This window comes from Anguilla anguilla, chromosome 5 (assembly GCF_013347855.1).
Source record: "Anguilla anguilla isolate fAngAng1 chromosome 5, fAngAng1.pri, whole genome shotgun sequence".
Lineage (NCBI taxonomy): Eukaryota > Metazoa > Chordata > Actinopteri > Anguilliformes > Anguillidae > Anguilla > Anguilla anguilla.
Genome location: NC_049205.1, coordinates 5,202,718 through 5,218,681, shown reverse-complemented (window position 1 = coordinate 5,218,681; position 15,964 = coordinate 5,202,718). Strand labels below are relative to the sequence as shown.

Below are 15,964 nucleotides of genomic sequence, written 5' to 3'. Positions count from 1 at the left end.
CTGCTTAGCAACAACGAATCAGCCACACAGAGAGAGTCCGGCCGGCAGCCAATGAGAGCGGAGGAGCGGAGTGTGCCAGAGTTTTGATTTAGCCGCGTCTGAGCTGGGAGTCTGGGGCGGCGTGCAGTGTGTGTGTGTGTGTTTCGGGAAGGGGGGGGGGGGGGTTTATGTTTGTGTGCAAGCTCACCAGCCCCCCTCCCATGGTTTTAGGGCTGGGTTACTGCAGAGAGAGAGGAGTTTACGGCGTGTTTAAGGTGGGGTGTGGTTTGGGGGGGGGGGGGGGTGACTGCGGCAGGGTGGGCATGCGGGCAGGGATGAGCTTTTTACTGCAGGGGCGGTTCAGTCTGGACCAGCGTCTCCCGCCCGGCGCCCGGGTCCAGTGTGCTGGGTCAGTGTGCCGGGTCCAGTGTGCTGGGTCAGTGTGCTGGGTCAGTGTGCTGGGTCAGTGTGCTGGGTCAGTGAGAGATTCTGACGGCACGCTAGACGTTACCTGACATTAATGTCATTACACTTTCTATGACATTTGTTTTTGGTTTTTGATGAATGGGAACCTCCACCCCCCCATACCCCAATTACCCCCCCCGTCCCCTCCATGTGCAGCCAGAAGTGCATCTTCAAAAGTTAGCACAGCACTTCACCACGTCTGAGTTTGTGGGGCAACAGGAACCCACGTGGAGGGAAGGAGAGAGTGGGGGAGAGAGGGAGAGAGGGAGGGAAAGAGGAAGGGCGGGAGAGTGAGGAGAAGCACTAGTTGCGTGTTCCCGTTTGTGTCTTCCTGCCGTGGATATCCCTAATCCCCCCCCCCCCCCCCGCGGCCCCCCAGGCTGGCGGCGCGGCCGGCGGCGCGGTTCATCCGGTACACAGATCCTCTCTTTCCCGCTCTTTCGCCGGGCGAAACACAGCCTTGGGTGGTAACCCGGAGAGCAGCCGTGTGATTGGCCGAGCGGAACCCGGAGACCAGATTGGACGAGAAGAGCCAGCTCTGAGTGCTGTCATTTATTATTTTTTTGTTAGGGTTTTTTGTTAGGGTTTTTGCTTTTGCTTTTGCTTTATACGTCATTTTAATTGGTGTTGAGGCGAGGAGAGTTCAAAGGTCACCTTAAAGCGAAAGCGGGAACTTGCCTAAGCTGTTGTGTCTGCATTTTGTACGAGGCGGGGTTGAGGTAGGGGGCGGGGCTGAGGTAGGGGACAGGGCTGTGACGGGAGGGCGGGGCTGAGGTAGTGGGCGGGGCTAGGGGCAGGAGGACTTCCTCTGTAAAGCGGTGGCTGTTAAATCGCGGCAGAGCTCTCTCTCTCTCTCTGCAACCGCGAATAAGAGTCCGTCGCGTCCGCGTACCTGGGAGCCTCGGCTCGCCGCACACCTGCAGTCGCCGTGGTCGCTGCTGCCGTGGAAACGGTTTCCGTGGGCGTCCGTGCCAGGACCTGAAGCAGAGAGAGAGATAGTCTAGATCTCTCTCTTAGGCTCGTCGGTTCCAGGTTGATATTTATCTGCCTGTTGATCCCAGAGTCCCAGTGTCGCTTAATCCAGAATCATTGCCTCAGTTTAACTTCAGCGCTGCCGTGGTAACCGCAGCAGATTGAAGGGATTGTTTGAGTAAACACAGAGTCTAAGCTTAGGAGTACAGGAGGCAGTCTGCGTGCGTGTGTGCGTGTGCGTGTGCGTGTGCGTGAGGGGGTGAGAGTATGTGCATGCACACGCTTCTGTGTCTCTGCTACAGTTAGTTTTTCTGAAGGTCTTTCTCTTACCAGATGCCCCCACTTCCTTAATTCAGCTCCAGTTTGATTAGCCTCCCCCCCCCCCCCCCCCGTACCCCCCCCCCCCCCCCCCCCGCGCCACACCCAGCCTCTTACAGCGAGACCAAAACTTTACAGGTCAGTACAGGATCCAGCTTTGCTACTCTGAGCTCTACATTACATTACAGGCATTTGGCAGACGCTCTTATCCAGAGCGACGTACAACAAAGTGAACTATCTACCTGTACATATGAACCTTTCACATGTCCAGGATATATGAATGCTCCCCATTTGCAGAAGAGGAGTAAAGGGGGTGTTTAGGCGCAGGTTTGGAACTTGGGGAAGGTGGGGCAGGCAGGCAGGCTGGGGGGTTCTCCTGCAGCCTCATTCCCAGCTCTCTACTGCAGCTTGTCTGCAGGGGCGCGTCACTGCACCCACAATTCACCCATGTGCTCCTCGTGTTGTCATTTTTATAGAGGGAGAGACGGAGAGAGGGAGGGGGGAGAGAGCCGGGGAGAGAGAGAGGGAGAGAGAGCGAGAGAGAGGGAGGGGGGAGAGATGGAGAGGGAGAGCGAGAGAGAGAGAGAGTGAAAGAGAGGGAGAGGGAGAGGGAGAGAGAGAGCGCGAGAGGCAGGCGAGTAGCAGCACTTGAAAGCTGGATGTTACTAGAGCTGCCTGCTGCTACGCGGTTACAGGGAGCCTCGCCCACCCATTGGCTGGCGTTCATAAGGAGAGCGCTCCGATTGGCCGAGCCCCGCCAGCACCCGAGGACTGATTGGAGGGGGCCGAAAGGCAGCCCCGCGATTGGCCGAGAGGGCCGGCGACGCGCGGAGAGACGCTCAGCGGTAGTAAAAACGGGCCGTGCCTCTTCAGCGGGCTGCGTGTGTTAGGAGAGACGCTCAGGCACTCAGACGCTCAGCCTGTGAGTGTTCAGGAGAGACCAGGCGCTCAGACGCTCAGCCTGTGAGTGTTCAGCAGAGACGAGGTGCTCAGGCGCTCAGACGCTCTGACGCTCAGCCTGTGAGTGTTCAGAAGAGACGAGGTGCTCAGGCGCTCAGACGCTCTGACGCTCAGCCTGTGAGTGTTCAGGAGAGACGAGGTGCTCAGGTGCTCAGACGCTCAGCCTGTGAGTGTTCAGGAGAGACGAGGTGCTCAGGCGCTCAGACGCTCTGACGCTCAGCCTGTGAGTGTTCAGGAGAGACGAGGTGCTCAGGCGCTCAGACGCTCAGCCTGTGAGTGTTCAGGAGAGACGAGGTGCTCAGGCGCTCAGCCTGTGAGTGTTCAGGAGAGACCAGGCGCTCAGGTGCTCAGACGCTCAGCCCGTGAGTGTTCAGGAGAGACGAGGCGCTCAGACGCTCAGCCCGTGAGTGTTCAGGAGAGACGAGGTGCTCAGACGCTCAGCCTGTGAGTGTTCAGGAGAGACCAGGCGCTCAGACGCTCGGCCTGTGAGTGTTCAGGAGAGACCAGGCGCTCAGGTGCTCAGACGCTCAGCCCGTGAGTGTTCAGGAGAGACGAGGTGCTCAGGCGCTCAGCCTGTGAGTGTTCAGGAGAGACGAGGTGCTCAGACGCTCAGCCCGTGAGTGTTCAGGAGAGACGAGGTGCTCAGGCGCTCAGCCTGTGAGTGTTCAGGAGAGACGAGGTGCTCAGGCGCTCAGCCTGTGAGTGTTCAGGAGAGACGAGGTGCTCAGACGCTCAGCCTGTGAGTGTTCAGGAGAGACGAGGTGCTCAGACGCTCAGCCTGTGAGTGTTCAGGAGAGACGAGGTGCTCAGACGCTCAGCCTGTGAGTGTTCAGGACAGCGTTCCTCCTGTGCGCCCGTTCAGCGGCCTGCGTTCCGGCAGTAAACACCATTAATAAATTACATCACCAGCTTCATGTGAAACCAGAGCAATATAACGGGAAAATCACAGAAATACAAATCGTTAAGATTTTCTTTTTTTCTTTTTTTTTAGGGCTGTATGAAATTGAACTTGAGGGGAAAATCGGTGCAAGAAATTCAACAGTTCATCTGAAATGTTGAAATGGTTGCAAATGAGAAGAAATGCAAGAAAATAAAGGGTTTTTTTTACTCTAAACTGGCCCTGCTGTACGGCCCTGTCCTGCAGGTGCAGATGTGCGGGGGTTGTGCTGCTGTGGAGGGGGGTTGTTTACATGCGGTCGTGCTTATAAAGACGTGTCAGCTGTTCAGACGGGTCTTCCCCCCAGAAGCCTCCCCTTCCTCTGCCTGCGGCTGCCTGGGCGTGCTCCAGCCAATCGACGCACAGATTACGGTCTGTAATGAAACAGTCATGGATTAGCGCTGGGTCGTTCGCCATATGGACACTCTGCGAACGCGTCCAATCGCAAACGAGCAAACGAGGGCTCTCCGCTTCTCCACAAAATAAAAACACCTGCCAGTGTCTGAATTTCTCCTAAAATAAATAAATAAATAAAAAAATAAAACGGATGTTTTTCTGAAACGTCCTAAAAAGCCAGACCATGTTGTTTTGTTGTTGTAGATGTTACTTACTTTACTCATCCCTGTTGGCCCCACCATGTATGCCCCCCCCCCCCCCCCGGTGTGAGCCTGACAGCCCCCCAAAAGCTCTCGAGTGAAACTCACAAAGGGGGGGGGGGGCGGAGACGAAAAACAACACGGCCTTCATCTGCCCCGAAAATAAAGAAGAAGAAGAAGAAGAAGAGGGTGGGGAGAAAGAAAGACAAAATCCACCTCTGCAGCTGACACACGGGCGCGGGGGTGGGGGGTGGAGGCGGGGTGGAGGCAGGGGGGGCGCAGTGTAGCTATGACTCCCGACTCCGCATGCCCACTGCTTAGCAACAACCAATCAGCCCCGGCGTTCTTTTTTTTTTGGCGGAGCGGCCCGGCCAATCGCGGGAGAGGATGCGCGGCGCGCGCCGCTCTCAGCGCTGCCAAGCCGCGGCGGGGTCTGGCGGGAAGACGGGTCGGTCCTGCTCCCTCCGTATCGGGGGGGGGGGGGGCATCAGAAAAGACGAGTCTGTCTTCAAAGGCCGGCCCGGGTGTTACACAACAGAACCAGAACCCCCTTCCAGCGCCACGGCGCTGTGTCTGAAGAGCCCAGCCCAGCCCAGCCCAGCGGAGAGCGCCATGCTGCGCTGGCTTCTGTAACCTGTGTGGGAGGACGTGTTTTTCTCCTGCTTTCTCTCTCTCTCTCTCCCCCTCTCCATCCCTCCCTCCCTCCCTCTCTCTCCCGTCTGTGTCTTTTATTCTCTCTGTTCTTGTTCGAGTGCGAGTTCAGATTGGCTTTATTGGCAGGAGAAGTGCTCTCGTCTTCCTGAAGCGCGGTGTGAAATGGCTCTTGACAAGTGAAATGGACCAAGAAGGGAAAAAATAAAATAAAACTGTGAATGTTCATGGACAGAGAGAGAGATGGAGCTTCAGTACGAAATGAACTTCCTCTTATTTTTGGTGAATTTATGATTATTTCCCCCCAGTTTCTCCCTCTTTCTCTCGCTGGCAGCGCTGTGTTTTAGCTGGGTAATGTAATGGTGGCTTTGTGTGGGTCGGTCTAACGTGTGTCAGACCGTGTCCTGTAACTGCATGACCTTTTCCTTATTTAATATTTAATTCACAATACACAGGCGTACTGTCTCTCTCATATCTCCCTTGGAGTGATGAATTTATATCTGGTCAGAAGGGGGCGTTCTGACGGGCTTGCAATGTCCAGCAGAGGGTTACAACGAGTTAGCGTGTGCGTGTGTGCATGTTTGTGTGTGTGTGTGTGTGTGTGTGTGTGTGGGAGGCGTGTATATGTGTGTGTGTGAAGCCTGTGTGTGAGGCGTGTGTGGAGTGTGTATGTGGGAGGCATGTGTGTGTGTGTGAGGCCTGTGTGTGAGGCGTGTGTGGAGTGTGTGTGTGAGGCGTGTGTGGAGTGTGTGTGTGTGAGGCGTGTGTGGAGTGTGTGTCTGTGGGAGGCGTGTATATGTGTGTGTGTGGGAGGCATGTATATGTGTGTGTGTGGGAGGCGTGTATATGGGTGTGTGTGTGTGTGTGTGAGGCGTGTGTGGAGTGTGTGTGTGAGGCGTGTGTGGAGTGTGTGTGTGTGAGGCGTGTGTGGAGTGTGTGTCAGTGGGTGGCGTGTATATGTGTGTGTGTGCGTGTGTGAGTGCAGGTTTAGTGACTCTCGCTCTCTCCGCAGGTCTCTGGTGATCATCAGCACGCTGGACGGCCGCATCTCCGCGCTGGACCCCAATAATCACGGCCGCAAGCAGTGGGACCTGGACATGGGCTCCGGCTGTCTGGTGTCCTCCAGCCTCAGCAAGCAGGAGGTACGGAGGGACAGGGCCTCTATCGGGGAGAGAGGGCCTCTATCAGAGAGACAGGGCGTCTATCAGAGAGACAGGGCCTCTATCGGAGAGACAGGTCCTCTATCAGAGGGACAGGGCCTCTATCAGAGAGACAGGGCCTCTATCAGAGAGACAGGGCCTCTATCAGGGAGACAGGGCCTCTATCAGGGAGACAGGGCCTCTATCGGTGAGACAGGGCCTCTAGATCTGAAACTCAGGCTGCTCTGCTACTTTCAGAAACTCCATAATTGATGAGGCCAAATTGCACACTGATGTATGTATGTATATTTTTGGGAGGTAGGTGAGTGCTCTTCCTGTGTGATGTCACCCCCCCTCCTCCCAGCACTCTTCCGCTCTGCAGAAAGAGGAAGCGGGGGGGGGGGGGGTGCGAAAATCAATCGCTGCAGATCAGGAGGCGCCGGTACCTAAAATGAGGCGCTATCTAACTGCGCTCTGCAGCGCTGCCCCTGCGCTCTCTCACGCTCTCTCGCGCTCTCTCACGCTCTCTCACGCTCGCTCACGCTCTCTCACGCTAGCTCACGCTCTCTCACGCTCGCTCACGCTCTCTCACGCTCTCTCACGCTAGCTCACGCTCGCTCACGCTGAGGTTCTGAAAGATCATCAATTGAAGAGAGAGAGAGAGAGAGAACGAGAGCGTCTCCGCTGGTTTGTAAGTGTTAATTATCTCCAGACGTGCAGATGGCGCGAGCGCGCCGCGTCACACGTCGTCTGTCCTCACAGAGCTCGCCGTCAGCTGTTCTTACGCTCGCTAAATTTGCGCTAACGAGACCGCGTTTAAAAACGGGAAACGTCCTGCGAACTTCATCTGGAATTTAAAAAATAAAAATAGTAAATTGGCACCGTTGTTGAGGTTGCATAAGCGGGTTTTAGTTTCATATTAGAACATGGACCACTCCTGCCCCCCCCACCCACACCCCCTTTGGAGAGCTGGCACCCGTCTGGCCTGTCTTCCACTGTGGGGAGGGGGTGGGGGGGGGGTGTCTGCCCGGCTGACAGCACCAAACCCCCCCGCCCCCCCCCCCAATATGCTAACGAGCTCTGGCAGCTCTGGTTTGGTTGGGGGGTGTGGGAGAGGCTGGCTGCTTTACACTGTGTGGCTGTGGTTTTGGAGATGCGGTGGAGGAAGTGTGAGATAAATTCGGGGGGGGGGCTGGGGAGGTTCCCCGGTTTATAAAACAGAACCGGGACTGGGGCGGGGGGGCTGGGGGCTGGGGGGTGGGCGCGGTGTTTGCTGCGGCAGGTAATCTCCGGCTGCACACAGCCTAGCGTAGCCCGCTGCTAACCTCGTCTCGTCTGTCGCCACCACCGCCAACCCTGGCTGCCGGCGACGGGGGCGCCTGATTGGCTGAGAGCTCTAGCAACCCCCCCCCTCACTCCTCCTCCCCCCTCCCACAAGCCCCCAGCACCCGGCAGGCCTGGCAGCGCTACCCCCCGCCCCTGCCCCCCCCCCCCCCCCCCACAAGCACTCCAGACACCAGTCTGCTCGGTGATTAGGGGGGTCTGCCCCTTTGCCATTGGTTCCCGCCACAGTGCTGACACACACCCATCGCCTATGGGAATGCACGGAATGCGCAGAGACGGAGAGAGGGTAGGAGAGAGAGAGAGAGAGAGAGAGAGAGAGAGGCTGAGAGAGGAGGAGAGAGACTCGCGGAGTGGGGGTGGGGGTGGGGGTGGGAGCGGGGGGGGTTGCATAAACGGCAGAGTCGGCAAAAGCCACACCGGCATCAGAGGGAGAGAGATAAGTGGCGGCAGCCAATACGCGGTGAGTCATCGCTGGGGGTGGGGGGGGCTGGGGGCGGGGGTGGATGAGGGTGAGGTAATGCTCCGGCAGGGGGGGATGATGTCATCGCCGGCCTTGGCCCCTCCTCCTCCTCCTCCTCCTCTTTGTGTTGTGGATGAATGCCTTCAGAGCAGAGCGTGGCCACAGCAGGGGTGACTGCCAAACTGATTAATGTCCTGCAGAGCGCCCCCCCTTCAAACTGCCGCACAGGCTAATTACGCTGAGCGCTAACGCTCTCTCCATCTTCACCATTCCTCTTGCTTTTCCTTTGTTTTTTTTGTGTTTTTAAAAAAAAATCTATTTGGACTCACATTAAAAAAAAAATTTGAGCGCATGTGAATCGAGCGCGTTTCATTGATTGTGTGTGTTTGATGCCGTCTGCTGTGTGTGTCGAGTGGCGTGTGGGTGACTGTGGATTGCCGTTTGAGGCGGCAGACACACACACTTGGGACGGATTGGTGCTTCCACCGCACCTCGGTGGCGAAACGCTCTCAGAACGCAATAAATCTGCCTCGGAGCCGAGTTCTTTGTTTCCTGTTATCGCGGTTTGGGGAGCACAACGTGTTCTCCGCGCTCTGGAGAATTTCTGCGTCGTGTTTTCATTTTTTTTTTTTTTTTTTTTTTTGCCTTCTAGTAACTCTTTGAAGATGGTGCATATATTAACACCCTCCAGCCAATCAGAAAATTAGGTCTGCAAGTGCAGGCTTTGTGGTTTTAAGTCATGTCTCGGGGGGGGGGGGGGGGGGATTGGGGGGTTGGGTTTGGGGGGGATCAGAAAACACACCCCGTTGTTTCACTTTCGCTGTCGATTAAACTTTAATGCCCTCCGTCGCGGTATTGGCGACACGGCCTGGAAATATTGTGCGATGTTGTTTCGGGTTTACTTTGCTCGGTGTTATCCCCCGCCCCCCAAACCCCCCCCCCCCCGTGCCTGGGTGATTTTTGGCTGGGGTGGGGGTGCTGTGTGCGCAACCCTTTCTGCCTTCTCCAGCACCCCTTCGATGCGTGCGTGTGACACCCATACCTGCTTGGTTCTGTGTAGCGTAGCGGTTGGGGTGCTGGGTTTGTAACTGCAGGGGGGCTGCAGGTTTGATTCCCGCGTGTGCCTGTGTCATGGCACCCTGGTTCCGCTGCGCAGACGGATCGTCTGTGAGAACTTCAAGCTCTGCAAGTCGCTCAAGAGCTCACTGCTAAAAGCGCGAAATGTACAGGACCTGCCAAATCTCCCAATCTACCCTGCAACCCCCTGTCCCGCCCCCTCAAATGTGACTGAAGGGGTAAAAATCCCTGTTCCCCTGTAATTACCCTCCGGCCCGAGTGTGACAGACACTGCTGGGCGGGTGTTTCACCTGTGAGGTAAAATGGTGAATCGAGCTCCCTCAGTGCCACTCAGCCTGAACACCCACTGTGTTAAAGCCCCCGCCCCGGCGCCCCCCCCCCCCCCCCCCCCCCGATCGCTACGGTGAAGGACTGGCACGCCAGAGCCGTCCTGTTCTCGCGCTTCACGCCAGCAGACCGCCAAACCATCTGCTGTGTTTATGTACTGCACGTGTCCTGCACAAGGGCCTTATTACGCGTCTGTTTGTGATCAAGTCCCGTTCTGAGATTTTTACCCCCCCCCCCCACCGACCCCCCCAGAACTCTTAAAATAAGCACAAATTCCCGTCCTATTCCAGCCATCACAGATATCCAGTCAGCGTTTTAAAGTTTGTCCTGTAAGACTGTCTCATATATCTGCTACCCCCCCCCCCTGTAAGGCTGCCTCAGATGCCCCCCAAAACCACCCCCCCTCCCCCCCCGGCTCCAAGGGCCTCTTATTTTCTGAATGAGTCGGCGGGGCATGTGAAAGGGGAGCTCGGGGGTGACCTCACGGCGCATTATTTGAGGTAATTGATGATCTGAGTTCAGCTTCCGTTTAATAAATGGGGCTGTAATCACTACCCCCCCCACCGCCCTCTTACCCCCCCCACCCCCCCCGGGCGTCCGGCTGGAAACGGCTCTGAGCCGCAGATCAAACGTCTGCCCCGCTGCCGCGATTAGCGTTGCCGCCAAAAAGGGCAACGATGACTCACCCTCTCCTGCAGATTCCCCTGTAAACCTCTTAGCACCTGACACAGCGCGTGGCTCCGCACCCCTCCCCCCCGCCTCGTCTCCGTTTGAATGGATGACATCACCTCCGTCTGTCAGATCCGCGAGTCACCCCATCGCAGGCGCTCCTCCTGTCAGACGGCCTTCCCGGCCTTCTCATTGGTCCACGTCCCCCGAGACTCAAGGTCGGACAGAGCGTGCCTCTTGGCTCCGGGCCGCCAGTTCAAACAACGCACTGCGTCCGGCTCCCTCTTCACAGTGAAACGAGCCCCGCGTTCGGGTTTTGGAGAGGAAGAGCGGACTGAGCGCGCTCTGAGCTCGCAGACTTCCTGTTTTTGGGTCAATCACCAAGGGAAAGTTTGGCTAATTAGCCCCTTTAATAGCCTGTTTCGAGGTTTTAGTTGGCCCATACATACTGTTACTAAGCTCCCCCCCCCCCCCTTCCCTCCTTGTCTGTTTGGAATAATCGTTTTTCACGCAACGCTGTTCAAAGTCGTGGGCGTGTGCCACAGATGACGTAACCCCCCTGTTTGTAATAGTCAGAGTTAATGTTCCTTGTTAAGAAGGGTGACCTAGCTTGACTCACAGATTAACCCGAAGACCATAAACCAGATTATACCGTCCGTATCGGATTGTTTCAGGATTCGGCTTTAAACATGTCCTCCAGAAACGGACAGATGGCTTCTCACTCTGTTCGAGCCTGTCCCTGGCGTCTTTGACCTTGTCTCGGCTTTGCTTGGGGGAATGTGAGATGATTTCACTCATGCCCCCCCCCCTCCCCCCCCCTCCCCCCCGTGCCCTCCCCTCCAGGTGTTTGGGAATAAGATGATCATCCCGTCGCTGGACGGGGCCCTGTTCCAGTGGGACAGGGACCGGGAGAGTATGGAGACCGTGCCTTTCAGTGTGGAGTCCCTGCTGGAGTCCTCCTACCGCATCCGGGAGGACACCGTGCTGGTGGGGGGCAAGTCCCTCACCACCTATGGCCTGGGGGCCTACAGCGGGAAGGTATGCCCCCCCCCCCCCCCCGAAATCTGAGAGTCTCTGGAGGGAAGGGGGTCTTCTTTGGGTCTATAGGTGTAGACAGGCTATAGGGTGGAGGCTGCTCATATGGGCTAGAAGTGTGCTCTAGCAGGTTGGGTTGGAGGTGGAGGTTGGGTTTAAGCTGGGTTGAGGTCGTATTTGAGGTTGAGGTTGGGATTGAGGGTAAAGGTAGAGGTTGAGATGGAGGTGGAAGAGGAGGTTGAATTGTGGGTTTGAGATTGAGGTTGAGGTTGGAGGTTGAGGTTTGGTTTGAGGTCGCGTTTGGGATTATTGAGGTGGAGTATTGGGGAGGGTTGAGGTTGAGGTTGATGTAGGGGGTTTGAGATTGAGGTTGAGGGCAGTATTGGTGGGGGTTGATGTAGGGGGTTTGAGACTGAGGTTGAGGGCAGTATTGGTGGGGGTTGATGTAGGGGTTTGAGATTGAGGTTGAGGGCAGTATTGGTGGGGGTTGATGTAGGGGGTTTGAGACTGAGGTTGAGGGCAGTATTGGTGGGGTTGATGTAGGGGTTTGAGATTGAGGTTGAGGGCAGTATTGGTGGGGGTTGATGTAGGGGTTTGAGATTGAGGTTGAGGGCAGTATTAGTGGGGGTTGATGTAGGGGTTTGAGATTGAGGTTGAGGGCAGTATTGGTGGGGGTTGATGTAGGGGTTTGAGACTGAGGTTGAGGGCAGTATTGGTGGGGGTTGATGTAGGGGTTTGAGATTGAGGTTGAGGGCAGTATTGGTGGGGGTTGATGTAGGGGTTTGAGATTGAGGTTGAGGGCAGTATTGGTGGGGGTTGATGTAGGGGGTTTGAGACTGAGGTTGAGGGCAGTATTGGTGGGGGTTGATGTAGGGGTTTGAGATTGAGGTTGAGGGCAGTATTGGTGGGGGTTGATGTAGGGGTTTGAGATTGAGGTTGAGGGCAGTATTAGTGGGGGTTGATGTAGGGGTTTGAGATTGAGGTTGAGGGCAGTATTGGTGGGGGTTGATGTAGGGGTTTGAGACTGAGGTTGAGGGCAGTATTGGTGGGGGTTGATGTAGGGGTTTGAGATTGAGGTTGAGGGCAGTATTGGTGGGGTTGATGTAGGGGTTTGAGATTGAGGTTGAGGGCAGTATTGGTGGGGGTTGATGTAGGGGTTTGAGACTGAGGTTGAGGGCAGTATTGGTGGGGGTTGATGTAGGGGTTTGAGATTGAGGTTGAGGGCAGTATTGGTGGGGTTTGGTGTAGGAGTTTGAGACTGAGGTTGAGGGCAGTATTGGTGGGGGTTGATGTAGGGGTTTGAGACTGAGGTTGAGGGCAGTATTGGTGGGGGTTGATGTAGGGGTTTGAGACTGAGGTTGAGGGGTAGTATTGGTGGGGGTTGATGTAGGGGGTTTGAGACTGAGGTTGAGGGCAGTATTGGTGGGGGTTGATGTAGGGGTTTGAGACTGAGGTTGAGGGCAGTATTGGTGGGGGTTGATGTAGAGGTTTGAGACTGAGGTTGAGGGCAGTATTGGTGGGGGTTGATGTAGGGGTTTGAGATTGAGGTTGAGGGCAGTATTGGTGGGGGTTGATGTAGGGGTTTGAGACTGAGGTTGAGGGCAGTATTGGTGGGGGTTGATGTAGGGGGTTTGAGACTGAGGTTGAGGGCAGTATTGGTGGGGGTTGATGTAGGGGTTTGAGACTGAGGTTGAGGGCAGTATTGGTGGGGGTTGATGTAGGGGGTTTGAGACTGAGGTTGAGGGCAGTATTGGTGGGGGTTGATGTAGGGGGTTTGAGACTGAGGTTGAGGGCAGTATTGGTGGGGGTTGATGTAGGGGGTTTGAGACTGAGGTTGAGGGCAGTATTGGTGGGGGCTGATGTAGGGGGTTTGAGACAGGTTGAGGGGGGGTCATTGGCGGTAACGGCGGCCCTGCCTCCCGCTCTCTGCAGCTGCGCTACATCTGCTCTGCGGTGGGCTGCAGCCGCTGGGAGGAGGACGAGTCCGAGCTGGAGGACGTGCTGCTGCTGCAGAGGACCCAGAAGACCGTGCGTGCCGTCCGGCCCCGCAGCGGGAACGAGAAGTGAGCCCCTGCCCCGCCCCTTTAGTACAGGCCCCAATCCTGGCCCCGCCTCTTCAGGACAGGCCCCAATCCTGGCCCCGCCCCTTTAGTACAGGCCCCAATCCTGGCCCCGCCCCTTTAGTACAGGCCCAAATCCTGGCCCCGCCCCTTTAGTACAGGCCCAAATCCTGGCCCCGCCTCTTTAGTACCGGCCCCAATCCTGGCCCTGCCTCCTCAGTACAGGCCCTAATCCTGGCCCCGCCTCTTTAGTACCGGCCCCAATCCTGGCCCTGCCTCCTCAGTACAGGCCCTAATCCTGGCCCCGCCTTCTCAATATAGGCCACACCTACTCCCAATACAGACCACTCCCTCAAATACAGGCCAAAGCTCTCCCAGTACAGACCACTCCCTCAAATACAGGCCACGCCCCTCAATTCAGACCCCAACTCAAAATATGCCATGACCCCTCAAAATGGGCCACACCGTCCATTCAGATACAGGCCATGTTCCCTAACCCCCTCTACACAGGCCACACCCACCAACCCCTTCTTCACAGGCCACGCCCCCTCCCCCCCCCCCGCCCCTCCTGTTCTAAGCCGCGCCCTGTTCCCTCCCCAGGTGGAACTTCAGCGTGGGCCACTTTGAGCTGAAGTTCGTGCCCGAGACGCAGCCGGGGCTGAACTACCTGGACGGGGAGCGGGCGAGCGGGGAGGGGCGTCGGGAGGCGCGCCGGGACGGCCAGCGGGTGATCCTGGAGGAGGAGGAGCAGCAGCCCCCCCGCGCCGAGACCTGCGACCTGGTCATCAAGGTGTCTGTCCCTGACTGGAAGGTCCTGGCCTTCAGCAACAAGCCGGGGGGGCAGCTTGTGTGGGAGCACCAGGTGAGAGCTGTGCCCCGCCCCTGCCCCGCCCCACCCCACCTATGCCCCGCCCACATATCTGTACAAACACAGATCTGTGCAAGCAGCCAGGCTGGTACTTCATCCCGCATCAGACATAGCAGCTCACTCTGGAGGCGCCACCCCAGCCCCCCCCCCCCCCCCCCCCCCCACGCTGAGTACTGCACTCGTTACGCTGGATTGAGCTGTTTAAAATTGAGCTACATTTATTTGACGTCTGTGGTGCAATTAGTCTGCTGTAAATCCCTGGCAGTTTAAACAGGCTGGTTGGATGTGTCCTCACGCTGTCATAAAGATGCTGTGTATATTTTAGTGAGTGCCTGCTACTCTGTAAAACATGCAGCTCCATAAACCTTAGACTGAGTCGGTCAGTTACTGAAGGAATGAACTGAGAGTCCAGCTGGAGAGGGAGGGGGCTCCAGTATTTAGTCTGAGAGAAATGCAAACGCAGGGTCCCAAAGTGAGGGTTTGTTTCTGTGCCCCCCCCAGTTCTGCACCCCCATTGCCTCTGCCTGGCTGGTGCAGGGGGGCAAGGTGACGCCCATCAGCCTGTTCGACGACACCTCCTACACCGCGCATCGCGAGTCCAGCACCGAGGACGAGGAGGAGATCGTGGAGGAGGCGCGGGGAGCCACCGAGTCCAGCGTGTACCTGGGTGAGGAGTCGAGCACGGACGCAGTACTGACGCAGTACAGACGCAGTACAGACACAGCACAAATGCAGGAAATGTGCAGTAAAACTATAATGTGAATGTGATACAAATGCTTTGCACGTGGGATACAAATGCATCTCGCAGATGCAGCTCAAATGCATCCCTCTAGTGATGCGATTGGAGCACAAATGCATCTTGCATGCGATACAAATGCAGCACTAATGCATCCCTCATGCGTTGCAGTTGTAGCACAAATGCGAGATAATTGCTCTGTACGGGCAGCACAGATGGTGTGTAGACTGCGCTCACTTTCACTTTGTGTTGTTTGTACAGAATCCAGGAGATGCTTTCAGCTCTCTGGGGAATACGTGCCTGTTGGGATTGATTTAGCTGAAGTATCAGACTTTTAATGTTGTGTGTGTGTGTGTGTGTGCGCACGTGTGTACAGTAGGTGTGTGTGTGTGTTTGTGTGTACAGTAGGTTTGTGTGTGTGTGTGTGTGTGTGTGAGTATATATGTTGGGAGGGTTTGATGTAACACTTCTAACGGTGCGTTTCATTGGCTCTCTGTTTCTGTGCCGGTGTGTCTTATCATCAGTCCTCTCCAGCGATGCCCGTGGGACCTGATGTCTGTACTGCGGTGTGTTTCAGGCTTTAACTCTGCGATTTCTGTGTTTCAGGGATGTTCCGCGGGCAGCTCTACCTCCAGTCTTCCGTACGGATCTCTGAGAAGTTTCCCTCCAAGTCCAAAGCACTGAACAGCCGCGACTCCGAAACGGACATCATCCCCCTGCCCACCGTCAAATGGAAACCGCTTATCCGTAAGTCCCGCCCCCAAACAACGAAACCGATTATCCGTAAGTCCCACGCACAACGAAACCGATTATCCATAAGTCCCACCCACAACGAAACCGATTATCCGTAAGTCCCGCCCACAACGAAACCGATTATCCGTAAGTCCCGCCCACAACGAAACCGATTATCCATAAGTCCCACCCACAACAAAACCGATTATCCGTAAGTCCCACCCACAATTAAACGATTGTCTGTAAGTCCCACCCACAACGAAACCGATTATACATAAGTCCCGCCCACTACGAAGCTGATCCACTGCCGGTAGAGCCCGTTACACTTTGTAGTAACCTAAACGTGTTACACTGTGTAGTAGCAGTCCTGGTGTTCAGGATTTGTGATAGAGCCTATCTGACTGCATATTACGTAACAGTCTTGGTGTTGAGTGTTGATTAAACGTGACTCTGTCCTGGGTCTCTGTTCTCAGATTCTCCCTCCCGCACTCCCGTCCTGGTCGGCTCCGAAGAATTCGACAAATGTCTGAACAACGACAAGTTCTCCCACGAGGAGTACAGCAACGGAGCTCTGTCTGTGCTGCAGTACCCCTACGGTAAGGAGCTGAGCTCTGTCTGTACTGCAGTACCCCTACGGTA

The 15,964-nt window shown here is 56.1% G+C and overlaps 1 protein-coding gene across 1 annotated transcript in view; it reads left to right on the top strand.

Annotated features, from left to right (window-relative positions):
* Nucleotides 1–15,964, top strand: part of eif2ak3 (eukaryotic translation initiation factor 2-alpha kinase 3) — a 35,845-nt gene that overhangs the window by 10,921 nt on the left and 8,960 nt on the right. The window contains exons 2-8 of the mRNA XM_035416700.1: nt 5,891–6,020; nt 10,738–10,932; nt 12,862–12,992; nt 13,590–13,851; nt 14,359–14,524; nt 15,200–15,340; nt 15,799–15,921. Coding sequence (XP_035272591.1) covers nt 5,891–6,020; nt 10,738–10,932; nt 12,862–12,992; nt 13,590–13,851; nt 14,359–14,524; nt 15,200–15,340; nt 15,799–15,921 — 1,148 coding nt within the window. The remainder of the gene's footprint in view (nt 1–5,890; nt 6,021–10,737; nt 10,933–12,861; nt 12,993–13,589; nt 13,852–14,358; nt 14,525–15,199; nt 15,341–15,798; nt 15,922–15,964) is intronic.